Below are 14555 nucleotides of genomic sequence, written 5' to 3' on the forward strand. Positions count from 1 at the left end.
TTATACCTTGACGTTGGTATGCAGGCTGACAGTATGACGCTTTGGCCAAAGGGTTTTATTTAAATATCCAAGTAAATATTATTATTATTGAAGTATTTAACCTTTATACGTATTACTTTATATGTTTTATCATTTGGATGTAGCATTGGGCACCCCTGTCTTTTGTTTGTACACATATTTATTGGGCAAGACCGATACTAGTGAATCCATGGAACACTGGGGTCCTGCACGGGATATCGCACAGGGCCCCGCATTTGCTAAAGCCGGCCTGAGTTTCCGTCCCACCGTAGAGGGACAAATTGACACAGAGAAAAGGAAGCTATGAAATCAATGTTTATTGCAAATAGAACAGCAATAATGTGTGATTGAGTTAAAGTAAATGTGAATAGTACAAAATCTATGTATAACAGGTAAACAGCACTTACAGATACCCATTGCATAGCAAAGCAAAACAAAGCTATGCTTTGCTGGCCCCACTGGTAATTTATAGTGTAGCTATTCAACAACTGAAACCTTTTGAGGGTCTTTGAAATAATAAATGTTCCCAGCACACAAAAGAAGGCAAATGGGGGAATGGTGAACCAAAATGTTTAATGAGCAAAACACAAAGTGAGTGAAAAAACACAATACAAAAAGGGGGAGGGAGGGAAGGGGTGGGATGAACAAACGTAAATGTATAGGGGAAAAGGGGGGAGGCAATGTTTCGGGGTATAAACCCCTTCTACAGGCCCATTCCCAAAAGACACAGGGTATCTAATGGTACTTACTCCTAATCCCTATATTCGTCTCCCAAAGAAAGCACCAAAAACAAATGGGCAATGAGACATGGATGTATCCTAGTAGGGAATAATGTAACCAGGTAGTATCCTAGCAAGGGTTAATAAGGCATGAATGTATCCAAATAGGGGTTAATGGGACATGAAAGCCTCCTAGCAGGCGTTAATAAAAAATAAACCACATTAATCTACTGTAGGTAATGTCCAAAGTATTCAAGCACACACAGTCCAGCAAGATACGCTTAGGAAAAAATGCTATGGTTGTATGGCTGTACAGACCAAAATAGAGAACCTGACCACAGTCCAGCAAAGTCTACAAAAGACAAAATGATATGTTTAGAGTATTGTGGCTATAGAGACCAAGTGTGCAGTAGCATGTGTGCTAGAGAGATCACATGGAAATCACTTCCTCCTGTTCCCAAGGTGCTGTGTTCTACATTGCACCTATTACCCTTTATACATATATGTGTGCTGTCTATACTTTGTCCTTTTCAGGGTCTATGTACCAAAGCAGAGACACATCATCTCTTATGTGCTGCAGTTGTTTTACTTTTATGTACTTCTTGTGTCTGCATTAAATGTAGGAAGTTGGTTAATCAAGTTTCTTACATTTGGTACAGGTCGTTAACCAGTGAGATGCATATTTTGATACATTCCATTATACAGTATTATGAGTGTCATGTAACTGCTCCATTTAACTCCTCACTGACTCCTCCTTTTGCTCCATATAACTGCCCCGAATATTGACACTCCCTAAATCCCAAGCTGATGCACATAGGGCACAATTGGAGCAAAACACCTTGATATCTTTATACTGTTCTTTGAGACACAAGTTAAAGACCCTTTCTAAGCATGAGTCCCTCAAAATTACCTTGATACATAGACCTAAATGGTTTAAGGTGATCAGGATTGGCTTGTTATACACTGCAGTCCTGCAAGTACTAATACGTTACATCTATCCTGGAAATCCTTGCATAAAACATTGGTATAAATGGCGATTTATTAGAGGGTGATTAACGAGGAATCACAGAGCACTGGTATTTCATAGGTACGTTCCCCAGCCCACTCGCTATGGGTTTGAGGTTTAGATTGGCTCTCCCAGTAACAGGTTCAAAGTTGAAGTTCTGCAGCAAAGACGAAAAGAAAATAAACAGCTCCATACGTGCCAGGCTCTCTCCAGGACAGATCCGCTTACCTAGGGAAAAGACAGTCATTTGATTTATACTATATGTAACTATGTAACTATACTGTATATTATAATGTAGGCTTTATAAAGTGAAATATTAAAAGCACACAGGATACATATACATATGAGATTGAAATTTAAGTAGCCTTGTGTGCTTTTTGGGTGAATGCGGCTGTATTTGGTTTTATATTTTTATTATATTATTAATATATGTTATCTACATAGCACAAAGGCATAAATTAGAAGTCAGCTGCCCAGATTCCTTAAGAGTGTTTAGCTTTAGCACACCTTAACTCAACAGACAGAACAGCCCAATGCTACATCCAATATGACAAAAGTACATCGTGAAATACTTATATTTTCTCTTGAATAAGGGTAATTTAATTAAACCCATTTGGCCAAAGCGTTATAAGCCTGCAAGCCACATCAAGGCATGACCAGTAAGCAGGTCCTAACACTACCTATGCAAATTCTCATTTACCTCTGCTGGTGGGAGAATGGCCACAATGGACCTGTACTGCACAAGAACATGAACAAAATCTTGCTACTTGAAAAGTGGGGTGGAGTGAGCATAAATCCTGGGAGGAGTGGTCACTAACCTCCAAACAACTGATACCACCTTAAACACCTTAACTCTCATTTATTTTGAATGAGATTTAAGGTGTGCACAAACTTAGCACTCTATAGTGAATCTGGGCCTGGGTGCTGTACAAAACAGACGTTAGAATACAGGTAATGTAATACAATGGGGGATATTCGAGTAGCTGCGAGCTGTGGATATCGGTGTGAAAATAGCAATGTCTGCTTTGATTTGCAGGTTTTGATATTTGGTATGTTGAGTGCCGGTATTTCCTACAAGTTTTAATGTCCCGGTCACGTGGCCTGTGACGCGGGATATTTAAACTTCCAGGGCATATGGGCACTTGATATGGACGCCTGTATCTCGGGAAGAAGGGGGTCTCCGGATCTGAAATGAATGCGGTTCAGCTCCGGAGACCCCTGCTTCAATCCTATGTTTTAAAAATAATAATATAAACAGTGAGATCAGCTATAAGAGCTGTGCGGGGAGACACGGAGAGAAGGACTCCTTGCTCTCACTGCACAGCTCTTCCAGACTGGTAGTGACCCGGTAGGTTTAACATAGCAGAAGTCCTATTCAGAAGCAGGGACCCCCACTGCATTAATCCATTCAGGGCAGCAAGTGTACTGTGTTTTTGGCATGGTGAAACGGCGAGCGGGCCGCTGTCCAGCTTAAATAATACTGCATCTGTATGTATCCCCAGTTCCCTGGGCTTTCCGTTAACCCCCCCTTAACTCCGCAGTGGCTGCGGGTGTCACCGGAGTCAGTGACGGACCCGCTGGATAGGTTGGGGAGTAGGCGGTAGATGTAAGGCAGCTACGGGGGAGGAGAGGCTACCACTAAGGCGATTGCATCGGCGGTGGCTCCCGTAGCAGGGCGCTGGCATCTTCCTTTGGCTCACACTTGCGCAGTGAGGGCGGAAGTTGCGGATGCCCTGTGCTAGCTTGCGCATGTGCAGTGATAACGCGCACGAAGCCACGACCAATCAGGGAAGGCTCTTGGCAGGGACTAAAAGTCCCTTGAGCCTTAGGAACGGACCACGTGATGCCAGGGAACCAATAGGGTGCTAAAATTCTCCTGGGAAGTAAGGAGGAGGCTGACAGGGGAGCACGCTAGTGAGTCAGTGCCAGGAGAGGCTAGGGGAAGGGGTGCAGGTGCAGAGGGTAAGTAGCCTCTGCACTAGGCCAGGAATTCCCCCATGGCCCCAGATAGGCCCTCAGACATATGTTGAGCTTGTGACTGCTTTAGGGACAGGCCCTAGGATAGGGAACCTGTCCCATTAGTGCTGTAGTAACAGTGAGGGACACAGCAGACACTGCATACCCTGTCTCCCCTGTCTCGTCTCTCTCCCCTATCTCGTCTCTCTCCCCTCTCTTGTCTCTGTCCCTTATCTAGTCTCTCTCCCCACTCTCCCCTCTCTCATATCTCTCCCCTGTCTCGTCTCTCACCCCTGTCTCGTCTCTCCCCGTCTCTCTCTTCCCTCTCTCTTTCTCTCTCCTCTCTTTCTCCCCTCTCTCCTCTCTTTCTCCCCTCTCTCTCTCCCCTCTCTCTTTCTCTCTCCTCTCTTTCTCCCCTCTCTCTCCCCTGTCTCTCTCTCCCCTCTCTCTTTCTCTCTCCTCTCTTTCTTTAGCAAAAGGAGACAGCACTCAGGTGAATGAAAATAAATGTATTAAATACAGCACATAACTCCAACGTTTCGATCCCACAGGGGGATCTTCCTCAGGGTCCTGTCTCCTTTTTGCTGCTATGCGGTAATGTATATATATATATACAGTGGCGGCTGCCTTTTTTCTCCTATGGCCGCCACCGCAATGTGCGGGCAATGTGCAGCAGACGCGGCAAGTTCCCCCGGCATCCCCGAAGAGTGAAAGGTAATGTATACTTTTATTATTTATATGGGACATGCACCTATTCATTATTGAATTTCTATTGGAGTGCCAGTGATTTTTTATCATATATATATATATATATATATAACAAAAACAGGCAGCTGGCACTCTAAATAATAAACAATAGTGGTGTTGCTAGTCCCATATAAATAAGTAAACAAAAGTTCTTACCGTTCTTGCGTCAAGCAAAAAAACAGGCAGCACTCACTTCAAGGTATGAAAAGTGTATTAGGCATGTGAAGACAGATACCAGTCCCGACGTTTCGGCTCCGGAACAGAACCTTTCTCAAGGGGGGTGCTAGAAAAGGTTCCATTCCGTGCAACCCGCTTGAGAAAGGTTCCGTTCCGGAGCCGAAATGTCGGGATCGGTTGTCTGTCTTCACATGCCTTAATACATTTATTCATATCTTGGAAGTGAGTGCTGTCTCTTTCTTTTCCTGATGTAAGGAGGGTAAGATCTTTTGTTTATTCTATTTTATGGACTAGCACCACCACTGTTGTTTACTATTTAGAGTGCCAGCTGCTTGTTTTTGTGTATATATATATATATATATATATATATATATATATATATATATATATATATGTATCTATGTACAAAAACGAAAAAAAGAAAGCGCCCGATCCTAGTGCAATAAGTCTAAAAAAATAACATTTAATATCCCATTAAAAATCCAACAAATTTGAACTCACAAACAAAAGAAATAAAATAGCATAGTATGAGATATACTCATGCACCAACTGGAACTCAGCTACTCTGCTCACACATTGTCTCCACCGCATGCAGTCGCAAGGCTCCTCTGAGTCTCCGTCCAGCAGGAACTCAGGGAGCAAAACAGTCTCTCTTGGTGTCCTACGGAAACAAGCCTACTGTGCAATGGGTTCCGGGCAGGTCTGCGTATTGCGTGGATGCATGTAAGGTAGCCGACAGTGTCTATGAGTCCAGGATGCTAAAGGTATAGTATACCACACTAACAACGCAACATACAACCTACGTGTTTCTTAACATTACGTGATTTCATCAGGTATTCAGTGGGGGATGGTGAGAGGGTCAGACTTCTGGGGTAGATTGATACAGGTGTGTGCAGAGAGTATACAGTGAAGAGAGAAAATACGGAGCACTGAGACAGACTGCATCAAAAATCAGGTTGGTTGAAAAAGTATATAAAACAGCTTTATTTGAACATACAAAAGACAGGAGTCTCCAGGAAAAAAAAAAACACGCGTTTCTCGCCTAAGTGGTGTTTTCTTAAGGAGGAATGAACACAAATATCATATATATATATTTAAGTTATGGTGGGTAAAAAAAGTGACAAATACCCTCCACAGCAAAGCATATAGCAAATGGAAATATTACTGTATGCTCATTTGCATGTCTTAGAAAGGTCTGCAACCCCGCCTTTCACCATTATCCCCAGCACACAGCACTTCCACTGCAGCAAGGGATTCTGGGAAATGACATGCAAATGAGCACACAGTGTCACTTTTGCCTCAAAAACCATTTTTAACATGGTTCCCTATAGGCTTAAGCTTGCTGCATGGTCACAGCTTTGAGCACAGCCAGGGTTAAGGTGCATACCCAGAAAACCCCACCTTTCACTATTATTACCCAGCACACAGCACTTCCACTGCAGCAAGATACTCATGGTACAGATGCAGGTGTCCCTGCTGTGTTAATCCTACTGGGGTTTGCCTGTCTGTTAGTGATACGCAGTAAGAGGTAGGCTGAATCAGTCACTCTAACTGCGAGGCTCTCACCAGCGATCGCTGGGCTTTTATTTCATTTTAAACATTACAGTAATGTAGCAGGGGGTCTCCTGAGCTGAACCGCGTTAATTTCAAGTCCGGGGACCCCCTACTTCCCGAGATACAGGCACCATGTAAAAATCCTGTGGGTCACGTGAGGGATTTTCACATTGAAGGAGATACCGGCACCCCATTACGGGGCCTGTATTTTGTGAAGTAGGGGTTCCCCAAGGCTGAAATCAATGCGGTTCAGCTCAGGAGACCCCCTGCTCTATAAAATGTAAGCAGCTTCATTACCTTAGTGATTAACCGCTAAGGCAATAAAGGGGTTAAGACATACTACCAGGTTTATTGGGGACAGAGGGGGTGAGTGAAGGGGGTAATAGCCCCAGGATGGTTGGTTAGGCCTCTCGGGTCAGCATTGGGAGGTGTTAACCCCATCATTACCTTAGCAGTAGTAACCGCTATGGCAATGAAAGGGTTAACCCCTCCCACTACACACCAAGGCCTACCACCCACCTGTGGTAACTACCCCCTTCACTCAGCCTAATAACGCTGCAAAGCGTAGGAGGAGCATACCGGAGAATGAGAGCTATAGGATGAGAGGGCAAGGATCCTTTCAGAAGCTGCTTGAGTCAACATCCACAGGAAAAAGGGAATCCAACGCTATACGGATTTTATCAAACTAAGAGTGGCGCAATAAATTAGTTTGATAAAATCCGTTGAGCGTTGGATTCCCTTTTTCCTGAGTATTGCCTTGGAATATTTTTGACAGGTGCTCCTTGAACCAGAAGCACCGGTAAACTGTATGTATTTCATTTTTCAAATTTGGTGTGCAGTACCAGGGCAGCTGTGGGGCTCCAGCAACCATCCAGAGCTTGATGGAGAAGACCATGGGTGACAATGAACCCAAGAGAATGTTTAATAAACCTGGGTGATATTATAGTTTTCGAGCGAACATTGGCAGAGCATGAGGAACGCCTCCTGAAGGTTTTGGATCGGCTACAAGAGGAAGGATTGAAGTTGTCCCTCGACAAGTGTAAATTCTGCTGAACCTTGGTCACCTACGTATTTTGTATCTGCTGAAGGAGTAGCGGTGATCCTACGCAGGTAGAAGCAGTGGTGAACTGGCCCGCCCCGAGAATGTGGTAGAACTTCACTCCTTCTATAGTAACTGAAGAACCCAAAGAAGATTCGTGGAAGGATACGCATGCATCGCCAAATCGCTGAATGGCTTGTTGAAAATCTGCCTTGATCACAACTGCAAAAAAACATGAATCCGAAAACCCAGTTTGGAGAAAAATGGACTCCCGTCTGTGAGGAGGCCATTTTAGGATTAAAGAAAAGTCTCACTGAAGCTTCAGTGCTAGCCTACGCTGATAAAGATCAACCTTATGTGTTGCATGTTGATGCCAGTTTTGATGGGCATTGGGCAGTACTGCACCAAAAATATTCCACGGGACTCCGCCCCATTGCCTATGCGAGGCATTGTTTAACTCTGAGCGAGAAGAATTACCTGTCCGGAAATTGGAGTTTCTTGCGTTGAAGTGGGCCATTGTCGACAAACAACATGATTACCTCTACGATGTTCCCTTCGAACTAAGAACTGACAATAATCCTCTTACATAAATCCTGACATCTGCAAAATTAGATGCCAGTTGCCACAGGTGGTTGTCCACCCTATCCAACTACAGTTTCACCTTAAAATACAAGCCTGGTCCCAAGAACATTGGGGATGATGCTCTGTCCCGGACGTCTGGGTTGAACCAGATCCTGAAGATGGAGAATGGGAAGAAATCTCTGGTCCAGGGATTCGTGCCATGTGTTCCACTACAGCCATACTGGAAGGGAAAGTAGCCTTCTCTGAGTGGGGGATTCTCTGGAATGACAGTCTAATGCCCTTCAAGTTGAATACTGTCATGCTGAATCAATGGCCATAACTAAAAGGATATATAATGAGGTGGAAATATCTCATTTTCTCCCAGAAACGAGACCCTGAGGCTGAACCTCTATGCTGGGCCATGCAAAGGAAGAATCCCACCTTGGTGAAGCGTGTTCCTGCGGATACAGTCGGCCTTCTCCTAAGAGAGTGGGATAAGTTTCAAATAGACAATGGCCTACTCTATCGAGATGTCTCTTACCATAACTATCCTGATAGGAGACAGCTCGTTCTTCCATGAAAACGGCAATATATGGTTCTGAGGTCTTTGTATGATGACCATTGGCACTTGGGAGTGGACAAGACATTTGGGCTCTGAAAAGACCAGTTCTCTGGCCAAAAATGAGGGAATCTGTGGAGCAGCATTGCTGAAAATGCTTGAGGTGCATTCAAAGGAAAACATTGCCTACACAAGCAACCCCAATGGGTCATCTGAAAAGTTCATGATTGTAGCCAGATTCCAGGGGCATTGGAAATGTTCTAGTAATAACAGATATGCACAAGCTTTCCCTGCCAAGGATCAAAAGGCCATAACAGTGCCAAAAGTATGGTGGGAGAGATACTTTGTTCATTACGGACTGACTAACAGAATGCATTCTGACCATGGTCACAATTTTGAGAGCAGACTCATAACATTTGTTGAAGCTATTCAAGATTGAGAAATCTTGTACGACACCTTATCATCCTGAAGGTGATCGGTTCAATAGGACTCTGCTTGATATGTTGGGTATTGTAAGAGGACATGTGCAGAGGTTCGCAATGAAGACTGTTTTAAGGTGAAATTAAAATAAGGCTTTATTGCGCCTGCTTCTTTAACACAAGAAAATCATCAAACGTATGCAAATAAGGGGTCAAACAAAACTTCTGTTCCACTTTGGGAGTATTTCTAGTTACAGTAAACATATGCAGTCCACAACTCCCTTTCGATTAGCATGTTTCCCAGCCCCAAACATATATTTTGATATGTGCAGATATACAACAGTCTTAGAAAGTAAAGCTTATCTGTCTCTCTGGTAGCTGTAGTGGGGAAGGCTTCTCTCTTTCCTGGGTTGCTGCCTTTTCCTCAGGCTATATCAGCATTCAGGTTTAGAAGTCTTCTAAGCTCCAGACATCTGCATTCCCTCTGTCAGTCTCGCCTGTGAGACTCAGGAACCTCTGCTCTGTCTGTTTTTTCTGCTTCCTGTGTCAGCTCACGTGTGAGCTCAGGAGTCTCTCTTCCCGTCTCAAAGGCAGGCTTTTCTAACAAACCTCTAATCAGCCAGGTGGTGTTGGTTAATTGACTACCCGCAGTTAACCACTACACTGCTGGATTAGAGGCATATTTTTGACCAGGGACAAGTCCCCTGTTACATGTACATTTCAGGACTCCGAAAAGACTACTAACCAGTACTGTATACAGAAGAAAAATGATTCCCTTTGGAATGCACTCAAAGTGTCTTTGTTTAGTGACTAAAGATTAAAATCCTTATAATTGATAATAGATTTTAACAAATGTATCAGACTGGTAAAGTATAGTCTATGGACAATCAGTGATCTATACACAAAAGGAAACCTCCACTGTGTTTTTGGGATACATAATTGTCACTTACGACCACCTGCTAGCACGTGACATGCATACGGGACAAGGGTTAATACCGACGCTCGCAAGCGTACCCAGTCTTCACCTCCGCAAAGGTCCGTCAAATGGACAGTATCCCCTCTTACAGGATCCAGGATCAATACACAACCCGCAAGCTGCCCCACTCTTCACCCCCTCAAGGGTCCCTCAAATGAGTTGTATCTCTCCTCAAGCCGTCCCAATATACCACCGCCACGAACAGCACACAAGTGAGCATGTGACTTTAGATATGCAACCAGGGTTAATACACAAAGGCTTCTCTAGCAACCCCCCTTTCTCCTCTGCAAAGAACCAGCGAGTTAGTCTTAACCCCTACTCAATTGCACATCATAACCATCAACTCCCACCACCTGAGGTTATGCAGATATGATAAAAGATCTTAGACTAAAATATCCGCCAGGGCCTCAGGTCCCTGTTTATTATAGGAAACACTATGCACTCTAACACACAATCAGTTGTAGTCACATGTGCCTGAATTTAGCAAGTTATTCTCTCCAGCATGAACAAAGTTCATTCAGAGCCCAAAGCATTACTTATTAAATGGTTTAATATATATAAAAATACAGTGCTTGAATTACAGAAAAGGTATTACAAAATAAACATACAATTACAATATAAAGCAGAGCAGCTTCTTAAAATAAAAGGGGTAAAACAGAAAATCCTATACAGTACATTACCACATGCTATGGATTTTCCCAGAGAGGCCCTGGTTCAGAAGATGAGGTCTGCCATGCTTTCCAAGCATGCCCCTGGTCAGATCTGCCTTGTAACAACCTGACCTAAGTACAATTCATTTTTAGGGCACCTTCATGAGCCCACCCCTTCTACAAAATACCTTGAAGCTGTTCTCCCCCAACCCTGTCTGTAGACCTTGATTAATTCAATTGACACCTTGAGTGGGCCATCCACACAGACACCCCTCCCCAAATAATCCCTTTGAAATTCAGAGCAGTTCAAAGAAACAGTTCTGACCTGTTTCAGACTCAGCATTTTGTATTTTTCTTAAAAGTGTAGCTCATTAACCCCTTAAGCACCAAAGGGATTAAAAATACCCAATATCTCATGACATTATCATGACAATCATCTCTGACACTGGTCTCACCATGGATCCAGCAAAGGTGAAAGTGGTCCTGGATTGGCCTCGTCCCATTACTCTAAAGGCTGTACAATGCTTCTTGTGATTCGCTAATTACTACCGCAGATTCATTCAGAATTTCTCTTCTGCGTTAGCCCCCATTACAGCTCTCACTAAAAAAGGTTTGGATCCCACATCATGTTCACGGCAGCTATTCAAGCCTTTGATCTCCTAAAGACCGCCTTCGCTTTTTTACTCATCCTCATACACCCAGATCCCAACCTCCCGTTTACCTTAGACGTGGATGCATCTGACATCATGGCTGGAGCCATTCTGTCACAGAGAAAGACTCCTCAAGCCAGACTTCATCCATGTGCTTTTTTTTTCGAAAAAAAATGTCTCCAGCTGAGCAAAATTATGACGTAGGTAACCGGGAGATTCTAGCCATCAAATTGGCCTTGGAATAATGGAGACATCATCTAGAAGGCCCAGAGAATCCGATTCCATTCTGACTGACCACCAAAACCTGCTCTACATCGAAGGCGCTTGACACCTATGGGCTCGACAAACTCGTTAGTCGCTTTTCTTTTCTCATTTTTTTTTACCGGGTGCTAAGAATGTGAAGGCGATGCACTCTCCCGTCAGTTTCTGGTCGATGAAAAGACCGAGGATCGTCAGGAAACACCACGTCCCCTTAAATGCATACTTTCAGCTAACACTTTTGATGGTCTGGAAAATATTGCACAAGACCAGTCCCACATCCCTGAAGGTCTCGAAGTCCCAAAGGGTCAATTTTTCCCTGCACCACCTTATCGGAGGAAGGTACTAGAATGGGGTCATTCTTCCAAATAATCTGGACATCCAGGTACTAGGAGAACCACCGACTTTTATGAGCGGACCTTTTGGTAGCCCGGCATGCAGAAGGACATGAAATAATTTGTTGCTGCGTGCTTTACATGTGCTCGTAACAAGACTCCCCGGAACATACCACAAGGACTCCTTTGACCTCTTGCCATCCTGGATCGTCCATGGACCAACCTTTCTATTGACTATATTGTTGAATTGCCTGTTTCAATAGGGATGAACACAATCTTGGTTGTCGTAGACCGCTTCTCCAAGCAGACACACTTTATTCCATTGAAGTGTCTTCCCAACGCTGCCAAAATCGCTGACATCTTTGTCAAAGAGATTTTTCGTTTCCATGGGGTTCCCAGTTTATAGTTTCTTATCGAGGATCACAATTCATCTCTAAGTTCTGGCGTTCCTTCTTCCAGCAATTAGGCATCTTACTTCACTTTTCTTTGGGTTACGACCCTCAAACCAACGGTCAGACAGAGCGAGCCAATCAGTGATTGGAACAATACATCTGCTGTTTTGTCTCAGACACCCAGGATGACTGGACTGACCTTCTCCTCTGGGCCAAGTTCACGCACAATAATCTGCATAGTAAATCCACCATGGAGTCGCCCTTTTTCGTCAATTATAGGTGTTAATATAAATTCCAGTAACCATTTTGTTCCCTTTGTTCCAATATATATTTTAGTACCCATTTTTTTTTTCAACCAAAGAAGTTTTTATTGAGTGCATGGTACAATCATGACAATATCAACCAACCCAATGTCGTATATAAGGGTACTCACGTCAACTCATTTAGTATTGTTACTCATAACGGACATACTGGGGAGACTGACAGACAAACCAGACTTCCAACAAAGATACAACAGGGGAGAGGTAGGGAGGGGGGGGGGAGGGGAAGGGGAGGTGGGAAAGGGGGGGCGGAGGTAGCTTCCGCAGATAATTCCGAGACCTCTGGGGTCTCACGGGGGATCCCGGCTCTACCAGGTCCCGGGATCAGTTCCAGTCTACTGTTCTCGCTCAACTTCGGGCGGGTACTACAGATACTGACTAGTCACCCTGTGACCCATTCTACTTGTCCCTCCCTCCCGTCTCATTTATGTATCCCCTAAACATCCGCACACATCCAAGGAGAACGCGTCTAGAGCTATTAAAGCATTATATTGGAGGCATTGATCCCTGGGATATCGTTCAGGGCTAACCAAGGCGCCCAGACATTTAGGAAATTTGTGCCGGTGTCATTAACCAGACTCGTTAACTGCTCCATCCGACATACATGCCAAATTCTATTTCTGATTTGTGGGATATTGGGTATCTCGGGCTGCTTCCACAATGCTGCGATTTCGCACCTCAGGGCAGTTGCAAAATGTGCAATTAATTTATGCTCCGACCTGTTTAGCCCCGGGGTGCGTCTGGCCAGCAGAAACAACCAGGGGTCAAAAGGGATCGTGCAATCGAGAATTCTCTGGAGCCAATTCCTGATGTCTTCCCAGATTGGAAGTATCTTGGAGCAACCCCACAGCATGTGCAGCAGGTCTGCCTGTTCCCCACATTGTTTGGGGCACAATGGGGGGTAACCCGTGACAAACTTTGATAATGTAGCGGGGTCAAGTACCACCTCATCAGGATCTTATACGCGTTCTCCTTTAATGTCGTGCAGATTTAGCTCTTAGCTGCTGCCAAGATAATATAGTCCCAGTCCTCGTCATCTTGTGTTTCCCCTAGATCTCTCTCCCATCTGGTCATGTAACTGTCACGTCGGCGTCAGGGGTCGGGCAGACTACCTCCTTATACATCTAAGAGATGAGTCCCTTGGTACCTGTTCCTCTAGAACAGAGCTGTTCGAAATTAGTCCGCTGAGCGTGGATGGGGAATTTATCATAGAAAGCCCTTGGCTGGAGGTATCTATAAAATTCTGAATTTGGTACTGTTGTTCTAATTTAATTTGCTCAAAAGGTTTGATTGATATTCTACCCTCCAGGTGTAGAAGGCGTGTGTAGCCTTTCTGTGTCCAGATAGTGAAATCTTGCTTCTGCAGGCCCGGAGCGAAATCAGGGTTCCCCAGAATTGGGGTCATCAAGGAGTGTTGCCTCGTTATGGCAAACTGATATTTGCTCTTGTCCCATACTGTTAATGAGCTGTCTATCGCGGAGAGCGGGTGACTGAAGGTTTTACGCACCTTGTTTGGAAGCCAGATCAGGTCCTGGAGTGCCACCGGGGCACAGCAAGCCGCCTCCAGTTCCACCCACCGCCTTAGACTAGGGTGGGTGTGCCACTGGATAATTTGGGTTAATTGGGCCGCTCTGAAATACGATAACAGGCAAGGAACCGCCAACCCTCCTCTTGTTGTGGGCCTAACCATTGTGCTAGTTTTGGTGCGGGGGGTTTTATAACCCCAGACGAACTTCACCATCGCGGACTGTAACCGAAGGATATCTTCCCTGTTTATAGGGACCGGTAGGGTCTGAAATAGGTACAGAATTCTAGGGAGAAGATTCATTTTTAGAGACTGGATCCTGCCAATCCAGGATATATTGTACACTGCCCATTTACGGAGATCTTCCTTCAGTGTCCGTATCAGTCTGGGGTAATTTGCATTATAGAGGGTGCCCGATTGCTTTGTGATATTTATCCCTAGGTAGTTAATAGAGGAGGTTTGCCATTTAAAATCAAAGTTCACTGTGATCAGTTTCTCGGTGGCTTTAGGTAGGTTGATATTCAGGGCTTCTGATTTTGCCTGGTTAATTTTGAACCCTGATATCGCGTTAAATTCCCCCAGTAATTGAAAGACATTCGGCAGAGAGGTGAGGGGCTGTGATAGTGTTAGTATCACGTCATCAGCGTACAGGGCCACTTTATGTGGCTGTTCACTAATTTGGATTCCTGCTATG

The 14555-nt window shown here is 44.4% G+C and overlaps 1 protein-coding gene across 3 annotated transcripts in view; it reads right to left on the reverse strand.

The window, feature by feature from the left end:
• Positions 1 to 572: 572 nt before the first annotated feature.
• LOC142498726 (cytochrome P450 2F3-like) overlaps positions 573 to 14555 on the reverse strand; it is a 179407-nt gene continuing 165424 nt past the window's right edge. For all 3 annotated transcript variants that reach the window (XM_075607057.1, XM_075607055.1, XM_075607056.1), the window contains one exon: positions 573 to 1971. In XM_075607057.1, coding sequence (XP_075463172.1) covers positions 1790 to 1971 — 182 coding nt within the window. In that variant the 3' untranslated portion in view covers positions 573 to 1789. The remainder of the gene's footprint in view (positions 1972 to 14555) is intronic.

Source organism: Ascaphus truei, chromosome 7 (assembly GCF_040206685.1).
Source record: "Ascaphus truei isolate aAscTru1 chromosome 7, aAscTru1.hap1, whole genome shotgun sequence".
In the NCBI taxonomy this organism is placed as follows: domain Eukaryota; kingdom Metazoa; phylum Chordata; class Amphibia; order Anura; family Ascaphidae; genus Ascaphus; species Ascaphus truei.